The sequence below is a fragment of the Patella vulgata genome, chromosome 4 (assembly GCF_932274485.2).
Source record: "Patella vulgata chromosome 4, xgPatVulg1.2, whole genome shotgun sequence".
NCBI lineage: Eukaryota > Metazoa > Mollusca > Gastropoda > Patellidae > Patella > Patella vulgata.
Window position 1 is genome coordinate 74205448 of NC_065882.2, and position 23902 is coordinate 74229349.

The window sequence follows — 23902 nt, forward strand, 5'->3', positions numbered from 1 at the left end:
AATTTCCAGGATAGGGAACGAAAATAAAATACATTAAATCAATTAGTTTTAGCTGCACAACGCAAACAGTAAAAACAAAAATGTTAGCATGGGGGTACCATTCAACTAATGTGTAAATACAATTTATTGCCTGTAACTAATCAGGAGGTCTTTGGTTCAGTCCAAGGATTGACCGAGAAAGTTCCTCGGGTTTTGTCCAGTTTTTTGCTGATTGTAAGTGACTAAATCCTTGGATTGAACGAGAAAGATCATCGGGATTTGTTTAGTCTGGTTGCTGAACGTAAAACAACTGGAATTCAACTAAGAACAGACGGAAACGCTGCTGTCCTACATTATTCAGTCCATGGCATACGCCCGTTTTCCAACATCAATCTGATTGAAACACAGATCCTATTTCGTTTCGTTTTTATAGTTCAAAATTTCGTTTTATTTGTCTTCACTACACTAGGATCTTGAAAAGTTGTTATCATTGACGGGTTCTGAATGGTGTGAGGGATTAGCCAATGAAACGGTCTGTTACGGTGAGCTTTAGGCGTGTTTTACACGAACTCTGGGTAATCCACTAGTAACATCAATGCTGATTGGTTAATCAAATGACTGACGTCATAGGGTCAAAAGCCTCTCGTATGACCACTGACGCGACCTATCGCTACAACCGGTCAGATCTTCATGTAGTGTAGGCCATCGAAAGTATAAAAAAAAACGAAACGAAATATAGATCTGTATTTTAATCAGATTGTTCCAACATATGACATTCTTCATATCAGTTTGAATTTAATTCAAGCTTTCTTTTCTTTTTTTCTTCCAGAAACCACAGACTAGATTTCATGCAAACGGGAACAAAAGTGTACATAATGTAAAAAAATGAACAAACAGTGATGAACTTGACTTAAAATATTGTGGTGATGTTTGTAAAATTGGAAATCATCAACGTATTTTGAAGCTGACAGGAAACCTTACTACAATTTTCTGTATTCGAAAGACCATCAGAATGGATACGAGCAAGCTTCCATGATACCTTCCAGCAGCAACTTCCGCGTACCAGGCCGCAAAAGTTTCGCCCCCACCCCTGTGAAAAAATTGTCGATCATATTGTCCGTCAATTTCACAGCACTCCTGTGAACATTTCCGGCCCCACTCGTTGCTCTGAGCTAGTTACGGCCCTGTCGGGTACTTATACAAATAGTGATACTAATGGATTGTATTTCAGTCTACCGTAGAGTCTTCAAGTTCTAAGTATTTCTGTTAATGTCATTCCCGCCTACTGTATGTGCGGCTGCACATCAACGATTATATGTCTTCAGGTTTCACCATGGACGAAACATTCAGTTATCCAATATTAAGACCGGTGAGCCAAGAAATAATTTCTTGCTCATTTGAACTTTTATTAAAAGTTGTAACCATTCATGAACTATATTATATGAACATTATAAATAGACGATGACGGAAAATGTTTCTTGGCCACAAACACCCCCTTTAAGCCAAGCTTAATATACTCACATATATTTATAATAATTTTATTACTATTTATTTATTGTTTAATCTATTCGGACAAGACAGGAAACAATATAGATATAAAAGTCATGTTTAAGATCAAATAATAAATCGTTTTAAATGAGAGTCCTGTTCTAATTTGAATTGTTTGTCGGAAACGAAAATGAAATGGGGTTTAGCGTCTTACTGTTCTTCTCCAACTGTTTGTCGAAAACACACAGCCACATTCATAGCACACGGTTAACACAGTAAAACCACTAAATACAAATACAAAACCACCATATAACCCCTACCCAACCTACAAAGTTATACCGGGTGTTCTGGGCGGAGACTGCTATAACCAATCTCGGGGAAATGCCTCAAAATATGTGACACTAGAGGATGACCCGGAGCTGCACGGGTTGAAAGTAGTATAACTCCGAAACCGGAAGCCGTAGTCCGACACATAGGGCATGTTACACCCGTTCTGAGCTGCCCCCATACACCAAATTGTAGCCTCGGGACAGCCCTAGTGTAGCCGCCAACCCTGAACAAACAGACAGACAACAGTCATAAATATTAGTACAGACGAAACAAGCCCCATTCTAAAAGTCCTCAAAGAATACTTTCAAGGGTTAATTTAACATTTTCACTGAATATCATTTGGATTGTGTAACGCGCCTTTGACGTATCAAATAGATTTATGTTACGAGTACACTGACCATCTTATGTTATATATATTTTACTGATTACTGATTGATTCACTTGCCGAATGTAAGCCGTCAAGTTGGCTCACATAGACCTGTCTTTCACGTCGCGCAGTCCTCTTTTTAAAATGGCGTCTACACAATATATTGTTGCAAACAATTCTCTTAAGCTCTTGTCGAAACTTCTGACCACTGACAACATAGAGGATAAAATTTAAAGCATGGTTAGTAAACATCATATTATCAACAAATGCATGTATCAAATGGAACCTGGCCATTTCCTCAGGTGTTTTAGGTATCCACAAATATCGTTGAATAACCAACATGGCACCCACTGGACCCGTCAGTAGTAGAAAAGCAATAGACACCAAAATCAACATAATAGTAATCTGTCTTTGTTGTTTGTTACTTGCACTGTGTCTGTTGGTAGATTCATTAATATTCACCTTTGAACTCTTGAGATTCTTGATGATTAAGATATTCAAAATAAATAAAGAAGATACTGGAAAGTAACAATAAACAATCGCATCAATCCAAGGGTAGATTTTGGTAAAAAAGAAAACATTTGCTTCACCTTCATACAGACATCCCCGTTTACCCGCGTCAGAATTATATGCGATGCTCCTCAAGGTTCCATTTGGAATATTAATAAGGAATGAAAATACACCAACAGCAAATATGATTCTTTTGGTACGTGTTTTGGTGACCCAAACAGCTGCTTTAAGTGGATATTTAACAACAATGTAGCGTTCGAATGTCATCGCGACAATTAAAAGCGCCACACAATGTATTGAAAAGTAAAACAGAAACCTGGTCAAATTACAAATTGTCACATCCTTGTTAGGTAAATCCACGAAGACGCCACTTGCAAATATCAGAATGAAAGTATCCAGGACAGCAATTACGATCATATACATACAAGTTGTTGATTTGATTAGACTTGAAGACACTAGAACAATAAACGATAAGATATTCCCTACAATTCCAATTGTTGTGTATATAGGCACGAATATAGCATTAACATCCCTGGAGAGTTTGTAATTCGTCATATTAGAAAATGTATCTACGGAATGCACGCCCATCCTTTCAATTATTGAAACAGATAAGATTTATGTGTTATCAATCAAAACCGGTGGAGAAAAAGTACAACTTGTCACTGAAATTTATATTCGAAATATCGGTCAGAAATTCGTGGCGCACTGTTCTTTCATATAAGAAAGTTTTGTTTTTGTAGGGTCTATATATTTTCTTCCGTCAATCAATGTTGTTATGGACATAAACAGCAAGTGAAAGGAGGAATCAATTGGCACCCAAGAAGGTTGGAATATGTGATAAAGATTGATAGGTCAAATATTTATTGTATCTATGCCCAGGTACGTTCAATGATTTTCACATGGTTCTGCAAGTGGAAAGCACAAATCGTTGTAATGAAAATCCCAAGACACAACTTATCGTAATCAATTCAAAGATCTGAGTATTTTATATACACAAACAGGTGACTTTCTCTTCAATTGCGGACACACGGTCACGTAATGTAAAGGGAAATGAAATAAATACAACAAAATATAGGTTTGAGCTGGATATTCGAATATGATTGGAAGCGTTTGAAGCACAACATGGTATTCTTCCAAGAAATGACATATAAATGCATGAATATAAAAATGTAACATTCAAATCGTTTTCTATCTCGAGTGTTTTGGAGCCTCAGTAGCGCCGTGTATAGTATGGCGCTGGCTCACTATCCAGTAGGTCCCAGGTTCGATCGCGGTGTTGGCCAAGACGGTTCCTTCGGATTTTCCAGCCTGGTTTCCTTCTGCTCCCGAACTGGGCTAAAAAAGACGGGAAATTTTACCCGGACAGCGGCACTACGACGTACTCTTATATCGAAGGGATCTTTTAAGTGCACGCCAATGTGTACACGGGACCTCGGTTTTTCGTCCCACCCAAACGACTAGACCCTCCGTCCTGCATCACTGACAACCACGCGGGGAACCACGCCGGAAAATCTGGATGAACTTTCTAGGCCAATGCAGGTATCGAACACCCAAACGCCAGGCTAGCGAGCCAGCGTCTTACCCACTTAGCCACCGTGACCCCCCCACCCATACACACTGACAAAGACCCCTACGCGCAAGCGAACTATTGAAATAAAATTGAACCATATGCTAGGTCCCGAAATTACCTCGTTTGTGGCGAGTGGACGTTAAACCCTTCTCCCTCTCTAATAAAATATAATGTTTTCTCATACGGAGAGTTTATGGTGGTTTTTATAGAATGTCAACACAATGTCAACACACTTAACACATGGCATGTAAGCATCCATTATATTACGCAACGCATTAAAATCATAAATACAAGACTAATGGAATGAAACTATGATCGTTTATTTACATCAACATTACACCTTGACATCTACAAAGACACGAAGATAAGGCATACAATAAAATACATTCCAAATCAAAGATAGGAGTATAGCAATCCAATATACAACTGGGGATATAACCATATCCAGGATCAGATGAAGGGTATAATGGACCATCATATCACTACTGATATGATGCGATACCCCCCCCCCCCCCCACACACACACACACACCTTTACCCCATCCAAATCAAAGATATGAGTATAGCAATCCAATATACAACTGGGGATATCACCCTATCCAGGATCAGATGAAGGGTATAACGGACCATTATATCACTATACTGATATGATGCGATACCCCCACCCCACCCACCATCCAAATGAGGGGTATAAGAATATTACTGTTAATATCAAACAATTTTTCTCCCGCCATCTCTATCCAAAATCAATCATAAAGGGTACCGAGGTCAACTATTAAATTTTGTGGTCTCTAAAGATAAGTGAAATTTTATAATTTGGCTTATTGTGTCAACTGTCGAATACACAATCGATTATATCTCAAGATTAACTTTATCTACAGTCTTAAAGGTTTCAACGAAGGGTGTTTGTCATCCAACAAAACAATTCAATATAATATGAAATTCAAATCAAAGAGATGAATGTAAAGTACTGTAAAGCTCGGCATGTCTTTCTGGCGTTGCAAATGTGCGTGTTTCACATACACGACACTAAACATGGTCGGGGCCACGAAAGCTCGGTGAGTATGAAGCTGGTTCAATAACCAAGTTCGATTCCGTTGTAGGCTAGGAAAGTTTCTCCAAATCACAGAGGCTTTGTCATGTTAGTGCTTTAAAGGTCTGAATGTCTTTCTGGCGTCAAAGAGTCTGGAAATGTATATGTTCACTGGCCTGACTGTCACCGGTTCGATTACGGTGTTGGCTACAAACGTTCCTCTATATCCCATGTATTCTGTCGAGAGTATTCTGAAGATCCCAGGGGGTTGGATGGCCGAATGGTTAGCACGGTCTGTCATTGAGTCAACTGGCGGAGTTTCGATTCCCCGGTTGTGCGTGGCAAGGAGTAGGGTCGCACGTCCAACCTCGGGGTTTTTCTCCAGGTCCTCCGGTTTCCTCCAACTGCTAAAGCCCCCACGCGCAAGCGAATTATTGAAATAAAATTGAACCATGTGTTAGTCCAGAAATGACCTAGTTTGTGTTGAGTGGACGTTAAACCCCCATTTCTTTCTCTCTCTCTCTCTAAAGATCCCCCGGCATTGGGAAATCAAATTATGAGTACACCTTAGAGTCACTGTCGGGGCATAATTGTCCATTTTAAGCCTCGACTCAACACTTATTAAAGATATATAATCCATCAAAAAAACATTATGTGAGCTTTATTTTCAGGTTTGTCGATCTGCTGCCGGAATATAGCACACTGCGTGGTGTATGACCGTCTTCATTTCATTTTAACAGGGTTAATTACTAAATTAGCCTGTAATAAATCCCTATTCATTCTTAAAAAGAGTGAACAATAAGAAATATAGTCCACCAGAAATACGCTCATACACGAAGAGCAGTTTACAAAGTCAACAAACATTTCTAGCGCACGTTTATACCTAACTGTCCCTTGTTGAATGATAAACGTTTCAATGTTTATACGGATTATATAGAGAATCTCCTACGAGTATTTTTTGATATCAAAAAAGACGAGTAAGAGATTTTATTTATCACCCAATTCTTTCTTACATGCATAAAAATAATTCTTTGCTATAGACTTTACTTTTACTGAACCTGATTACATTAGGGCGTAGTGATAAATCATTTTTTGACAGCAATTCAACCATTGCAAAGTCCTTTATATTGACCCAGTGTTTCCATCAAGGTTAATTAAATATAAATAATTTATTTTTAATAAAAAAAGAAGTTACTTTTAATAAAAAATGAACTGTTCTTTGAAAATACAAAAAAAGTACTTCCTTTTTAACTGACCAATCAAGGAGATATCGCAGTAGATTATGAAATTTATCACACAAGCGATATCTACTGTAGAATGTATTATTGGGTGATAAACGCTATTATCACACATCTCCGTTGGGGTGGACACTGTCGTGGCAAATGTAGATCTGTCGTTGACGGGGTGTAATCTTGGCGTTACTGTGGTGTCTGAAAATCATCAATTTACTAAATAATCGCCGCAACTCCTCTCGAAACTTCTGACCGCTTACCACGTACAAAATAAAGTTCATAGCATGATTTATGTACATCAAATTCCGCGCTACTGATTGCACTAAGTAGTAGTCGCCCCATTCTTGTGCCGTTTTGGGAAACCAAGAATATTGAGCGAGAACAAGCATTGTACCTATTGGTCCAGCAAAAAACAGGAACGCCACAGAAACCAGAATCAACATCATGGTAATTTGCCTTTGTTGCTTGGGTTTCACCGCTCCACCCGTTTCGTATTTATCCAAGTTATTTTTGGAATTTCGTAGACTTTTTATGATTAAGATGTTGAGAATACACAGGGACGTCAGAGGAAAAAAGCAATACACAACCGAATCGATCCAAGGATAAATTTTGGTCATGAAGAAAACATTGATCTTTCCTTCATACAAGCAGCTCAATTTGCCAGTGTTGTCATCCCACACAACCTTTCTGATAATCACATGATGGACGTTTAAAAAGAAAGAAAACAGCCCAACGACACAGATGATCTTCTTGGTACGAGTTCGTGTTATCCACGCTGTTGCTTTCAGTGGATGTTTAACAACGAGATACCGTTCTCCTGTCATGACAACAATCAAAAGCGTCACAAAATGTATAGCAAAATAAAACAAGCAGGAAGCCATTTTGCAAACGATGTCTATGCTTCCTCTTAAACCAGAGGCGAAAGAAAAAGCATTGATGACGAGAATTGTTGTATCCAAAACAGCAATGACGAACATATACATACAAGTTGTTGATTTGATTAGACTTGAAGACACTAAAACAATAAACGATAAGATATTTCCTATGATTCCAAACGTTGTATATATCGGAATAGAAATTTTATCAATCTCTCCTGCAATTATATAATTACTAATGTTTGACAGTGGAAATTCAGATCCGTTCATTTTGATTATTACACAGAGTTCAAATTTTATTTTTCACTGCCTAATGATCAAGAATGTCACATTCCACCTTGAAGTACATATAGGACAATTCGAGAAACTTGAGGTAGTATTTGGTACAACGGTTATTGAGTCATACAACAAAAGAGTCCCTGATGTTCGATCTTCACTGTGGTTTGGAAACCTTGTGTCTTTGAATAACATACATTTTTAACATATTTCAGTCTATTTTACTGTACGTCACAACTACAAGATAGTAGATGTTAAAATAAATGTAACACGAAAATTGTACTACGAACCTGGTACTACTGTAGCGGGAAAATGGTCTCTTAATGGTGGTATAATAAGAGCATGCCTTTCATCTTAAAACATTAAAATTTAATTCAAGTTAAAAAGCTACTCCCAGAATCGACCAAACTTTGCATGCATACTGTTTATATTACCATAATTTCAATATTCACGAGGTTGATTCTTTTTCCGAAAATTTATGAATTTTCTTGACCCAAAAATTTGTCATATATAATTGAACACTTATAGATATAAAATGTACCACTTATGGATCTCATTTAATTTGTGAAATTGAATAAAATATACATCCAAGTAATCACAACATCATTTGTTTCAACCAAATCACCAATCCTGTAAAGGTGTTAAAACCAATTAGTCCCAGAACAATAAAGGACTCGTCTGAAACACCACTGATGAAGTAACACACTCTGATTATGGAATACTGCTATCGGCACAATTCGTCCTACGGCAACTCGGCTCACATTTCTTATACCAGGACATTAATTGATTGATTCGTAAGATTTCTACGAAGAAATGATACAAAGTGTGTAACTTGTAAACAATATCGCCAAGTGAGCAAATTGATTTCGTAATGATTTTTATCAAGTTCGATAAAGCAGTTTTTTCCAGTGCAGGCGTATTCAGGTGTCAAGGGTGTGTCCTATTGTAGAATGGGCATCGAGCTACCCCCTCCTCGTCTAAGCAAGGCAAACACCAACCGAGTTCAATAAAACAGTTTATTAACAGTCTAGTCGATTCGGGTATCACGTGTGGGCCCCATCCTCTTCCAAACAAATCAGATACCTTTCAAGTTTAATAATAAAGTTCAGAGTCCAAGCCCCCCTCCTCCCCCCTTAATGAAGTTACCTATCTATTCAAAAAATGAAATGAAATGAAATGGGGTTTAACGTCATACTGTTCTGCTCCTAAACTGGGCTAATGAAGACGGGCATACGCCATACAGTGTGCTTGAGGGATATTTTGCCCGGGCAGCGGCACTACGGCCTACTCTTATGTCGAATTCCAACTGCCAAGGGATCTTTTACGTGCACGCCAATATGTACACGGGACCTCGGTTTTTCGGCCCATTCGAACGACTAGACAGCTGCATCACTGACAAGGGGAACCAAGTTACACCTACCTTCCTTACTGGGAAAACCAGATATATGCATGGACTTCCCTTTGCAAACCCCAGCGGTAGAAGTACTTGGACTTCCCGTTGTAAACCTCAGCTATTTAAGTGAATGGACTTCCCCCTGTAAACCCCAGCGGTAGAAGTACCTGGACTTCCCGTTGTAAACCCCAGCTATATAAGTGAATGGACTTCCCCCTGTAAACCCCAGCGGTAGAAGTACCTGGACTTCTTTTCAGGTGTGAACATAAGAGGTAACAGTACATGATTTTTCCAAAGACAGTAGCACGTGGACGTCCCTACTGTGAACACTATCGTTTAACTGGTATCTAAGTATTTCACAAAAACGATCTATTTTGATCTGGTTTTAATTCGAATGAAAAGAGAATATATGTTCTTTGAAATTCCAAGCATAAACCAAAAGCGAGTGAGAGGGATTCTGGGTTTAACGTCCACTCGACACAAACTAGGTCATTTCGGGACCCAGGGAAAACCCTACTCCTTGTCACGTACCCCAAAGCGAGAGAGAGAGAGAGATGGGGTTTAATGTCCACTTGATACAAACTAGGTCATTTGGGGACTAACATATGGTTCAATTTTATTTCAATAACTCACCTGCGCGAAGGGAGCCTGGGAAGACCCTCGAGGTTAGACAGGCGACCCTACTCATTGACACGTACAACCGGGGAATCGAAAGCACGCCAGATGACTCAATGACAGACCGCATGATACAGAGCCACGTGCTAACGATTCTGCCACCCAACCTCCCTCAAACCAAAAGCATAATGTCGACCAATGCATTCAATGTTATAATACGATGGTATTGTCTATCGAGAATTTAAAACGAAATGCTGTACTATACCAATAATATGCACAAAGCCTGTAGATCACACTGAATGCATAAAAGATTATGTCTTTTTAATGATATCTAAATGGGGAAGGTGAACGGGATTAACATTTGCAAAATCCCACTCTCTTACTGTTGATGAATAAAATAAATGGGTTGACTATTGCTTTTAGATGTAGGTACAAACCTTGATATAGTTCATGGCCATCTATAAACAGGCAGGACACACAGATTGATAGTAAAACCAATAGATAAATACTGAATCATGACAACAGTTCAATACGAAAACCCGATTAACCCAATACAGGATCGAATCTGGGCGAGGCTCTTATCAATATCTAATGCTTTACTAAAATATCTTTTCCTTTGGTAAATGTAAAAAAGTTTAACGTAAAGTCTTAATACGGATCAGGCCCGGCGGAGTGGGGGGGGGGGGGAGCTTCCCAATAATTTGGCCGCAAGTACTCTTTTCTCCAGGTTAATGCGGCCCCTGGACCCACGCCTATAAGGACCTAGGATGGAGGCCCCCCTATCAAGAATTGCTTCCGCCGGCCCTGCAGAAAATTGTAAGTTAGACACGCCAAGCGTGGAGACAAGCCCGGGCAGCAGCTTTGTCTCAACTGCAGCTTATCCGAAAGGAAAACTTCGATGTTGAACAAATTTGATAAGAATATAGGATACTTCAAGAAATCCAATTTCGATCGTTTTAAAGGCTCTTTGGACACATAATAATATATCTGTGGATCCTAGATTGCTGAAAATGAACAGGTTCATCCCAATCTCGGCTCCCAGAGAGAAGTTTACCGTTCGTTTAGACTCAAAATATAATGACCGACATATTATGTCATATGAATTTCTTGTTTTAAAGACTTATCTGGTATTTGCCATTTTGGTAAACATATACTTACCAACATAAATATATTTTAAAATCTAGATCCCTGAACTTAAATTACGTAATGTTAATTTATTATGCTATTAAAGCGTACTAAATAATTTTAATATCAACGATAAAACACCGTTGTTCGTTTCGTAATTTTCAGTGGGAAATGAAATCATATTCTATCATCTCCATAAATCACCAGATTTATTTGATAATAGTTTCCGATCAGCACGCATTAGATTCCCGCCATCTGGTGAATGTCTGTATGATAAATAACTAGTGTCCATTTTACAGCCATTAAATTGTACCAGATTTCCCGTTTAATTCGTTATAATTGTTGATTTTATTATCACATGCACTATATAAAGTAAGAGATAAATAATATTGTATCCATTAATTTCTATATTCATCATGATGTACAAGTTGTGTATTATTATAGCTGTGGTAAGTTGTTAATATATATTTATATTTTGAGCTAAAAAATCGCGGATCGTTCTTGGTGCATTTCCTACTTTAGATATAGATGGGTCAGCGAGTAAAAGGTTGGTCACTAAACAAAAGGTCCTATGTTCGACCCAGGTGTTCGAATTCTTCGGCGTGGTCCCCCCTTGTCTGTGGTGCAGGACGAAGGGTCTGGCAAAGGACAACGTTCGTTGTTGGTGTATTTCCTATGTAAGATGTAGAATTCGTCTTTTAATGAGGCTCCTTTTATTTGATTCAAACAGCAAACAATATCTTGTTATCATATCGGTCAAGGGCCTAATTAGTGAGCGAATGGAACATTGTGAGATCCATATACACCCAATATATTAATAATGATAATAATAATAATATGTATATTTATATTCATAATGCGCTGTATTCCATACATAAAATACATAAAGCGCAACACAAATGAGTCTCAAATAAATAAAAGTTACTACTCTAGACATTAGAAAGTTTGAATAAGTAAGTCTTTAGCTGTGATTTGAGAACAGTGGAAGTTTCTGATTCTCTGATTCTGAAGGAACGTGATCTGTACTGAATAATGTGCCTCATGGAGACATTGGAATTTTCAGTCTACTATTAGGGATCTTCAGCAAGCAGGACCCTCACATAATGGAGGGCCGAGGGGGTCATATGCTCGGAGGCAATGCTTCTTGGGGGCTGGAAATTATCAGAAATATTCAAAGGGGGAGGCTGAGATAGCAAATTACCGTGTGTAAACCATTTCATATTTCAACAAATAGAGAGGATAGAATCAGCGTCGGATTAACCACGGGTCATAGTGAGGCAACTAGGGAATCGAAACCACGCCAGTTGACTCAATGACACACCTTATGATAATGCGGGCACAGAATTGAGAATGGGGTCAGATGCTGTTTAATCAATGTATAAAATATCATTGATAGAATTTACAAAGTAAACGTGTTTATTATCATTCTAGGTTGTTGCTGTATCTGCTAACATCCAAGGTAAATATTTTATATTAAAGATACATTATATAAGAGCTATATCCGCCCATTGCAGGTGTTATGTAAATTATTGAAACATTTATTTACATGATAAGCCCATAATCAACTCTCTGGACCATCGAATGACTGAGATGTAAAGTGGATAAGACGATATCTTTGTTAAGCGTTAAAATGGAAAATCTAGACTCCGTTTATGCTACTTAAAAATCGAGACTATTGTCAAAACTTCAAACATTCATAACTTGGTTTAGAATAAAGCAATCTGATCTACATTTTTAATGTATTTAATGTATTATCCATTGTTATACTATTTTAGAAAGAACCAGCTCGGTATCTAAATCTTAAATAACGCATAACGATAATTCAATATATATAGAGAAAGCGGATGTTTTATAACTTTCAAGTTTTACAAATAGGCAAAGAGAGTGTTTTATCACTTTCCTAATATCAATTCAAGAGTTTATTGACAGACAATAAGGCAATAATCGTTATTTGTTTTTTTTTTCAGATATGGGCTTTAGATGTCCAAGGGAAATGCTAGGTATGAACTTTAATTAATAGATTCATTTAATATTGTAAATTTGGAAATCCGAAACCCCTTTTTATGTACACGGACATACTGTTATGCCCCTTTATTACCCATGAATATTTAATTACCATCTGATCTTTGTGAAATTCGTGAAATTCATATGAATCGTTTAACTCATTCAATGGAAGACGCCCATTGAATTTCACTGAATTCCAATAACAATTACCATCCGTCACATTTCTTGCACTAGCGGTTACAAAACCCTAGAGCTATGACCCTTCGTACGGAAATATTTTTAGAATTTTAAAGGCTGCAATTAATAACATATTTTTCTGAATTGTAAGTTTGTTACCTAGGAATATGCCTATTCCAAAGTTATTCCCCCGATGAGCTGATCTATTTTTAAAAAAATATTAGGTGCCTGGACGAATTAGCTACTGGTAGGCGTATCTTCTGTTTTCTGGTAAGAATTGATCTCCGTACATCTTATCAAGCCCTTCACGTAATACCCTGCATATTTCGGCACTAATTTCGATTGGCTACTGACCCAGCTGGGGAGCCTATCAAATTCCCCAATCATCGCAAATACCAAGTCTTGCGCTTTCAGCTAAAATGTCTACCTGTGATAATCGAGTTGCAATGTTCAAGATTTTACAATGGTAAGGTTTCCGTGGAGGTCGCCATTTTTGATTTGAGTGTGTTTGTGTCACAACCTCTGATTGGAAGCTATCGTCTGCGTTAAAGGGAGATAACGTAGCTTTAAGTTTGGGACTTACAGACCAGTCTAGATGTTGTAAAACTCGCAGTCGATGCTTCAGGAGAGAGAGAGAGAGAGAGAGAGAGAGAGAGAGAAATGGGGTTTAACGTCCACTCGACACAAACTAGGTCATTTGGGGACTAACATATGGTTTAATTTTATTTCAATAATTCGCTTGCGCGAAGGGGTCTTTAGCAGTGGGAGGAAACCGGAGGACCCGGAGAAAACCCACGAGGTTGGGCAGACGACCCTACTCCTTGTCACGTACAACCGGGGATTCGAAACCACAGACTTTATGATACAGCACGCGCACGCTAACCATTCAGCCACCCAACCCCCCTGATGCTTCAGGAACATATGATAAACTAATACAAACTTATATCTAACTGAAATATAATTATAATGTTTCTGACTATTTACACTGTGCCAAACGTTAATTTGGATATGTGGACATTAGCACTGTTGTAAGCTTTTGCACTGGGTACTATTCTCACTTTGACGTCAGAGGTTCCAATAATATTACCATAGATAAGAAAATATAAACTTTTCCATCAAACTTTGCGACTATCTTTTATTTGAAAATATATATACTATTCAAAAAAAGTAGGGGATATTTGATTTTTAAGTGTTATTAAAGTCACCTAATGAAACTGACGAAGAAACAAATGACAAAATGAAATGAAGTTCACATTCATCGATTTATTCCAAATGATCGTTAGACTAAGTAAGGCACAGACTGACCATTATAAGGGTAAAATGATACCCGGGGTCAAACAGCAAAGTTACCACAGCATCACAACCAAGTCAGTAACGGGTAAATCCTCCTCTGTTTGCCAAACAAGCATTGATCCGACGTGGCATACTCCTAATGAGACGTCTAAGGTCATTTTGGTCCAGATTGTCCCATTCCTGTTGCAACGCAGCAGCAAGTTCTTGGACATTGGCAGGACGTTGTTGACGTTGACGTAACCTCTGTCCAAGCATGTCCCAGACATGCTCGATGGGGGAGAGGTCGGGACTCAGTGCTGGCCAAGGTAATGTGGTGATGTTCTGTTGTTGGAGGTAACCTGTAACGATCCTGACCCTGTGACATCTTGCGTTGTCATCCTGGAAGATGAAACGGCGGCCATGACGTCGTGCGAACGGCACAACATGGACTGTCAAGATGTTGTCCCGGTAGTACTGGCCTGTAACACGCCCTGCAACAACATGTAAAGCCGTTCTTCCAGCAACAGTGATGCCTCCCCACACCATAACAGAACCACCCCCAAATCGATCATGTCTGATGACGTTAACGTCTTGGAAGCGCTCGTTTCGACGACGCCACACCCTCCTACGTCTGTCCAAAAAATCAACAGTGAACCTTGACTCATTTGAAAACATCACATTGCTCCAGCGTCGATTATCCCAGTGTTGACGATCCCTACACCAACGACGTCTTGCCTGAATGTGATGATCTCTCAAACAACGGATCACGCGAGGACGTCGGGCGCGAAGGTGACCCCTATGCAGTCGATTCCGAATCGTCTGGCCACTCACTCTCACACCAGTGTCTGTTTGAAGACGAGCGCTGATCTGATTTGCTGTGATGACACGATTTCTCAAGGCCAAGGTACGGATAAATCGATCCTGGGCTTGAGTTGTCGCCCTTGGTCGACCTGAGCGTGGTCTGTCCTGTACAGATTGTGTATCACGGTATCTGGACCATAGCCTGCTTATGACAGACTGAGAAACATTCATCGTCCGCGCCACAACCGCCTGTGTTGTGCCGATCTGTAGCATGCCAAGGGCACGTAACCTTTCATTTTGGGTAAGCCGACGCATATCAAAATTTGTTTTCTGGTCACTAAAACAATTAAACTGATGTTTCCACCCTGGAATTCAATGCCACAATGACTGTAACATTCAAAGTCAGAGTCGTGCAAATCTTGGGTTGGACCCCCATGATGATCCCAAGCATCACCTGCATTCCATGCGGTAGCTATTGGTGCGTTTGGGCGTCACATGTAACTGGAAATGTTTCTTCTGTTAGGTTCTATAGTGACTTTTTTCGTAGTCATTTGCATATTTTAGTATTATGCCCCCAAAATCAAATATCCCCTACTTTTTTTGAATAGTATATAAAAATGTCTCCAATGCAACTTACACGTCATGGGAGACTGGGTGATCGAATTTTTTAACGCATGCACTTTAGATCATAGAGTCAGTCATTTCATTGAGTCAGGAGGCGTGGCTTCCATCCCAAGCTTGTACAAGGAGTAGGATGGCCTGTCCAGCCTCATGGATTTTCGTCGGGTCCTTCGTCCACTCCATTCAATTTTAATAGCCTGTACGCGCAAGCAAATTACTGAAATAAAGTTATACTTTATGTTAGTCCAGAAATGATCAAGTTTGGTGTCAAGTGGAAGTTAATCCCAGGTTGGAACCAATAGGCGACTTGTTTAACATAAGAGAGAGAGAGAGAGAGAGGGGGAGAGAGAGAGAGAGAGAGAAACTAGGTCATTTCGGGACCAACACATGGTTCAATTTTATTTCAATAATTCGCTTGCGCGTGGGAGGAAACCGGAGGACCCGAAGAAAACCCACGAGGTTGGACAGGCGACCGGGGTATTGAAACCCCGCCAGTTGACTCAATGACAGACCGTATGATACAGCGCTCCCCTGCTAGCCATTCGGACATCCAACCCCCTCGTTTAAGATAAACTGCCATATGTTTATCAGTGCGATGTATAAGTTTTTTGAGTATGTTGTGTACTATTTTATTTCAGATCAACTAAATGACGTATCAGAAGTGCCTAAGTTTTGTTATGATGTCATAGGAGATAATGGTGATTGTCTGTTAGATGATATGATCTTGACACGGGATCAGTGTGTATCTTGGTTTAGTCAAGCCTTTTATGATGACTTAGTGAAAACTCAAGCTGAAGTGGATCGTAAATTTAATAATAATTAATACTGGTTATACTGTAAAGTATTTTAATGAATATTAAAAAAAACAACCAAAATAAACAAATCAATTTCTAAAAGTATGTGTTTCTTTTTTAATTTTTAATTCAAGGAAGATTATCGTACCCGAAACTGATTAATGAGCTATTATTTTGAAGGATGCATGGCTGCCCATACTAAACTTAGGCTGCCTCTCTACGGTTGAGAACAGACGCTAAGCTAGTTGATCGATATTTTAAGTCCTATATCGACGATTTTAGTCGAAAACACTAAGTATATTTCGAGAATTTTGAGACGTATATGTTCTGCTTTCTTTTAATAACATTGGAAATCTTTAATTAGTCTTTTGTGTATAACAGGTGCGATCCGGAGTAGGACCGCATAACAAAATATGGGGATCACGGGGCTAAGTGGGTAAGACGCTGGCTCGCTAGCCTGGAGGTCGGGTGTTCGATCCCTGCATTGGTCGAGAAAGTTCATCCAGATTTTCCGGCGTGATTTCCCCTTGTCAGTGATGCAGGACGGAGGGCCTGACAAGGACAGCTGTCTAGTCGTTCGGATGGGACGAAAAACCGAGGTCATGTGTACCCATTGGCGTGCACGTAAAAGATCCCTTGGCAGTTGGAATTCGATATAAGAGTAGACCGTAGCGCCGCTGCCCGGGCAAAATTTCCCTCATAGCACACTGTATGGCGTATGCCCGTCTTCATTAGCCCTGTTTAGGAACAGGGCCCTTATTCACGAAAACTTAAACTAAGATACAATCGAAATTTTAAGAAATACTGCAATTCGATTGGCTGACCAATATGCAAATTGGATATATGCAAATTGATTTTACTGGTCATCCAATCGAATTGCAGTATTTCTTAAAATTTCGATTGTATCTTAGTTTAAGTTTTCGTGAATAAGGGCCCTGAACAGTAGGACGTTAAACCCCATTTCATTTCATTTTATTTCATTTCATTACAACATAGCATACTGATTGTTGGATATGGGTATGGCAGTAGATGGGTCTCTGTTTGCAGAATGATGGCTGGCGATATCAACTCCTCTGCTAACATGTAATTCTCTATTGATTAAACGAACTAAGTAAAATGTACTAAGTCCTGGAACCTACATTCATAAAGCAAAAATGATAACCTCTAATCCTACAACAAACATAGGGACGTCATATCTGAATTGAGTGGGGATTATGTCTACCTTGGAAACTGGTGTTTCGGCAATTAAGAGCAACTGGCTTAAACCCGCAGGTATTATGGACATCATATCTGAGCTAAGCTGGGCTAATGTCAACCGTACAAATGAGAGAGAGAGAAATGGGGTTTAACGTCCACTCGAAACAGACCATGTCATCTTGGGACTAACATATGGTTTAATTTTATTTCAATAATTCGCTTGCGCGTAGGGGTCTTTAGCACTGGGAGGAAACCGGAGGACCCGGAGAAAACCCACGAGGTTGGACAGGCAACCCTACTCCTTGTCACATACAACCGGGGATTCGAAACCACGCCAGTTGACTTAATGACGGGCCTTATGATAAAGCGCGCACGTGCTAACCATTCGGCCATCAAATCCACCTTACAAAAGAGAATAACTGGTTTTACTGCAACTGGTTGACCTGCAACTAGTTGAAAGTATTTGAAAACTCAACAGATTTATCGAAGAACAAGGTCATTGCTTATGGAGTTATTCGTCTCGAACTTGATATTGGTATTTCGTAGAGGTTGAGATAGGACTACAATAAAGAGTCCAACACACGGAATTAACCAGTTGTATTTACTGAAATATTATTGGGATTTCTGTCTGTCGATATTTTTTTAATATTTGTTTTTTAGTTACATATAGGTCAAGTTGTCGATTAATTAGCGTCATCTGAAAACAAAATGGCGAATTTTATTGAACGCTCCAAAAATCTCATATATGTCTTGACTTGCAATGGGTGTCTAAATTTTTACATCGGAGAGACGTCCACGCATCTACGGGATAGAGTACGCAACCATCGACGGGATTGTAATATTGAAAATGGGCCCTTATTTGTAAATATTTTTAAATGTGCACAACAACTACAAGTAAAATTCCAAATTTTCCCTTTTTATAAAATGAAAGTCGATGACACCACGAAAAGGAAATTAATGGAAAACCATTTTATTAAAAAATATGTTCCTCGACTTAATAGTCAATAAGTAACAATTGGCCATTAGCTTCATTAATTTTCTTAAATCTATCCCATGATTATCTTTCACTCATTCGTCATAAATTGAACCCATATACTACAGATTAACACATGTGTGTACATGTTTTCTATTAGTTAACGATATACTATGTAACCATAGACAATGGTAACTATAGCCAATTAAAACCACAGTGTTACTATGTAAATAAGTATAAATATACTCTACTGTCCATCTATATACAATGACATTATTTATGAATAGTCCCAAGACGGACGAAAAGTACTTTAAAATGTTAAAATGTTATTAAACAAGTGTTGAAATCAGTTTGTGTCGGTATACCTTTTTTTTTTTTATCTTTTCATCATTTACCGTGAAACAAAGTAGTGCAGCTTTGCTGTTGTGCTAATAATTTTGGATATATATATATATGCATATAATCATTCTTAGAATAATAGATTTCCACAACAATGGATTATAAATAATATTAGGTAACGTACAACAAACGGTTAAAAGTGTATAATACATAACATTACATTAATTTACATTGTCTTCCTCGTATAGTTTGACAATAGCCAATATAGGAATAATAAGATGAAATAAATGTTCATAGACCAAATATGTAATCTGGCTATAAAACTTAATCTTTCATTAATTTACACAGTCTTCCTGGTATAGTCTGACAATAGTACAATAGAGAAAAAAGAGATGAATTAAATGTCAATAGATCAATTATTTAATATGGCTTTAAACTTAATCTTTTAATAACATTTATATGTTTAGGCGGTAGGGATACATGTTTCAGTATAGATCCGTGAAACTACAATTAATGTAGCTTAGGTTTTCTAAAAACATATCCCTTGCCAGTCTGGCTATCTAAAAGGTGGACAATTATTGGTATTGTAAACTATAAGACAAATATCAAATATGTATTGGAGGATCCCCCCTCACCCCTTCATATGACCACAACACAAACGCAAATAACGAACATAGCAGAAAACTAAACATGGAAATTCCGTGTTGATCACGCAAAAATGTCCATCCTTTATATTGCTAGACCCAGAGACACCACCAATTCCTTATATACTTTACATGTAGTTACCGAGTCCCTATAGGCCCACTATAAATTAAATTAACCCCACTTGGACATTCCGAAAGCTAATCGTAGGTTAAAATTTTATCATGGGGATCCCTATTAAAACCTTCTAATGAATATAAAAATCAAACACAAGAATGAAACACAATCAGCCATTTAACATTGAAGTCAATGGGCAAATAATTGCTAGTCTGTCTCCTGATAGCATGTGATAGGGGAGACAATTACAGTTTTGACATTACGGGATCAGACCTACAATTCTATCACCCGATCATTATAATGGGTATTACAACAACTAATGGAATGAAATGGAATGGAGTTTAACGCCCTACTGTTCTGCTCCGAACTGGGCAAATGAAGACGGGCATACGCCATACAGTGTGCTATGCGGCAAATTTTTCCCGAACTGCCAATGGATTTTTTACGTGCACGCCAATGTGTACACGGGACCTCGGTTTTCGTCCCATCTGAACGACTTGACAGCTGTCCTTGTCAGGCCCTCCGTCATGCATCACTGACAAGGGGGAACCACGCCGGATAATTTGGATGAACTTTCTCGGCCAATGCAGGGATCGAATACCCGACCTCCAGGCTAGCGAGTCAGCGTCTTACCCACTTAGACACCGTGACCCCTACTCTCGTACAAAGGTAAATATTTAAAACGGAATATATGATAAATTATATACAATTAAAATTTTGAATAAAAGATTGTCTCTTTTAAAAAATCTAGCGCTATCCAATATAGACCCGGCTGGGCAAACAACTGATGTAGTGACTGACAACGGTAATATCGTGATCTTGTATGCTTGAGATCTAGCGGACCAGGGCCGGAATTTTTAAAAGTGACCTATTTATCTCTTTGTGTGATTTTTTGAAAATACATCGAGCCCGTACCACCCCTTATCGCCCCTCTTCCAATGGACAGGTAGAAAGATACAACCGCCTTAATGGATGCCTTACGCTGCTATATACGGTGGATTCCGAAGGCAGTGAATGAACTGAAACATGGAAAAGCTTCCGGCTATGATCAAATACCTGCGGAAATTTTGTAAAATGAGACTGCTGTAACAATTCTCCATCAACTGTGTAGTACCAAGTGTTATTCACCCAATCTTGAAACCAAATTGTGATGATAAACAGTTATCAAATTATAGAGGTATATCATTGATATCCGTACCGAGTAAACTTTACTGTCACATTTTAAATACTAGATTAAATAAATGGTTAGAATCCAAATAATTTGATATATGATTGTCAGACTGGTTTCAGGAAACATCGAGGATGTTCAGACACAATTTATTCATTATATAACATAATTAATGATAGAAAATCGAGCAAAAAATCAACATTTAGATGTTATGTAGACTTCAAATCAGCATTTGACAGTCTGACTCGCCCTTATTTGTGGTATAAACTGCAGCTCTTAAATCACAGTATGAAAATATAAAATGTGCTTTCCGGGTTAACAACCAACCAACCAAATGTTGCAAAGTGTAAACTAAGAGAATTGAATAACAGTGATTGGATATCAGAGGTTTTCAATGACCTAACAATGTTAACGGTACAAGCTGTGAACATACAGGAAATTTAAATCATGCATATCACGTGTGGCGTATGTCACTTACCTAACCATACCCAGATATTAAAGGAGATTGTTATGTCAGCTTTACAAAATCAAGATTTCAATCTATATAATTTAACAAATCTCATTGAATGTCAACGTGGAATGTTCTTAGACAAATTGAATAATAGATGAAACATTATGAAAACTCGAGGAAATGCCCGCCTCGGCGGAGAGGCTCGTATCTCTCTGCCATGTAAACAGTGGCTGTCAGGCCTCTCTCGTGACCAGGGACCCTCGCTCAGACAACTTTGGCCGCCCTCCGCTAGCGGGGAGCCCAGGCAGCGGCGCCCTGTCGACAAGCCAGCGCCTCGGCCAAATCCATGCCTGCGCCCCTTTCGTGACCAGGGACCCGCGCTCAGACAACTTTGGCCGCCCCCCGCCATTCCCCAGCGCTCGGCCGGCAGGTACGAGCGGAGAGAACGCGCTAGCCAGCCATTCCAGGCGACCGCTGGCCGGAGGAAATCTCGCCCCGGTTAGCCCTCGATTTATCTTTTTCAAAAGTTGTATGTGTGGCTTGCGCTCAACGGCCAAAAAAAAAAGGGAAAGGCTGCCAGCGGGCTACATCGACACACGGTCTTCGTGTAACGTCTCTGGGTTGTGATTTTAGCGGCGTTGCCCTAATTATTCTCTCCCTTGGCCAGATTCTCTCCCTTAAATCTTCTTAAAGGGCAAGTGTTCGAACATTTGGCGGGATGCTGACGTGTCGCACAGCACGGGTATTGGGCTGGGCTGGGCCCGGCCGAAGTTTCGGTCATCAGTCTCGTTATGACGAGGCCGCGTAGGCAGTGCTCTCTCTGTGAGGCTTCAGTCGTACGACTGGCGAGACATTATCGGGCAGTACACGGCATGTGTAGACAGGATGCCGTTCCGAAGAGCATACGTACGTACAAGTGCAACTCGGTCAGATACGAGTGCCCCGTAGAAAACTGCCAGGCGCGCGTGGACATTCACTATCAAAGCGCCTTGCGCCTACACAAGGAGCAAAAGTCGACATTGACCGAGGCTCTCCAGCATACTACGCCACCCCAGGCCGTTTCCACATCGCCGCCCCCGAGTGCGACCGCAAGGCGCCTCTTAGCCAATTTCCGGAAGGAGGTGGCTTTCTCCGAAGGCATCACTCGACGTGGCTATATATATATATATGCCGTAATTCAGCAGGTCTGGCGTATATGGCAAGCGATCACCAAGGACTGGGACCCCGTTGCCGACTTCGGCTAGTACAGAGCGGCACGAGACCTCTGGCTGATACCCATGCTCGCCTCGGATGCGGCCGTTGGTACCGTAAAATCGTATCTGTCCTCGCCCAGACTGTTCATCGAATTTCTCCACGAACTCTTGAAAGTCGTCGATGCCAGTTACGACTTGTGGCTGACCAACATCTCTCGCTGGGGTCGATCTATGCGTAAGAGGTTTAGTGAGCGCAGGAACGCCGTGGAACAGCGCGATAACCTGCTTACCGCTCACATTGACAGCTGCGACGTGACAACGACCGCCCGAGACCTGCTCAGGCGAATCGATACCGATTCTCGAGAAATTCTTCGATAAGATCATGCGGTATTTTCAGTTTATGCACTGTCTGGCCCAAGCCAATCACAGCCGTGAGGACATGCTATGGGTGCACTGCTGAATAGTCGCTACGGCAATTCCCTAGAGAAAAAGCTTAACAGTTGGGTCGTGCGCAAGTCCATCATGTGCTCTATGCCCGAGAGGCACCCGACCCTCGCTGCCGATCTGGCGGCACAGATGTCACATTCAGAGGGAACTCATAAGCGGTACTACCATCTCCTTCTTCAAGTGCGACAGTCTGCCGAAATCAGCACTGCTCGAGGCGAGTTCTGCGAGACGAGCAGCCCGACCCCGTCCCTCTCCAGCACCGGCAGCATCCCGTTCACCGGGCCTGTCACGCGTCCCGACCCTATAGAAAAAGTAGCCCAGAAAAAAGCTAAAAAAAACTGACCCACGAGGAGGCCCTTTTCGTGGAAGCTGGGCCCTTTCACTCCAGTCTGGGGCCTTATTTCTGGAGGCTTCAAATCAAGTTTTGAGGATATTTTTTTAAAATTATGCCCCAGAGGCAAACGACTCAGCCTTAAGCCGCTATTGCATGTTATAAGAAGATGCTCATGTAATCTTTGATTTTGAAATATATCATCCACCATTTTCCAATAAGATTCGATATTATTTATATCAGTTTGAATGAAGTAGTCAAGCTTCTTTGTCTTTTTTATTCAAGAAACCACGGACTAGATTTCATTAAATTAGATGAGCATAATGTTAAAAATGAACAAACAGTGATGAACTCTAGTTAAATCATTGTGGTGGCGTTTTTAAAATTGGAAATCATGCACGTATCTTGATGTTGAAAGGAAACCTTATTACAATTTTCTGTATCCGAAAGATCTTCACAGTGGGCACGAGGACGTTCCATAACTCCTTGCAGCAGTAATATGCGTGGAGGGGTAACGATTTACCCGAAACAAATAGCAAGAGAAACCAATGCAGTTTGGTTCAATGATACATATGTCAGACA

At 39.8% G+C, this 23902-nt stretch overlaps 1 protein-coding gene and 1 long non-coding RNA gene across 4 annotated transcripts in view; both read left to right on the forward strand.

The window, feature by feature from the left end:
* Positions 1-23630, forward strand: part of LOC126819784 (lachesin) — a 39101-nt gene extending 15471 nt beyond the window's left edge. For 2 of the 3 annotated variants that reach the window (XM_050548019.2, XM_050548021.2), the window contains exon 10: positions 809-1616. In XM_050548019.2, the coding sequence (XP_050403976.2) occupies positions 809-822 (14 nt within the window). In that variant the 3' untranslated portion in view covers positions 823-1616. Of the gene's footprint in view, positions 1-808; positions 1617-23605 lie in introns of those variants that run through there. The other variant, XM_056100651.1, reaches the window with a different exon arrangement.
* On the forward strand, positions 11150-16564 carry LOC126819794 (uncharacterized). The gene is made up of 4 exons (XR_007679756.2): positions 11150-11242; positions 12225-12252; positions 12761-12793; positions 16307-16564. It is a non-coding gene; the product is annotated as an uncharacterized LOC126819794 (long non-coding RNA).
* Positions 23631-23902: the final 272 nt, after the last annotated feature.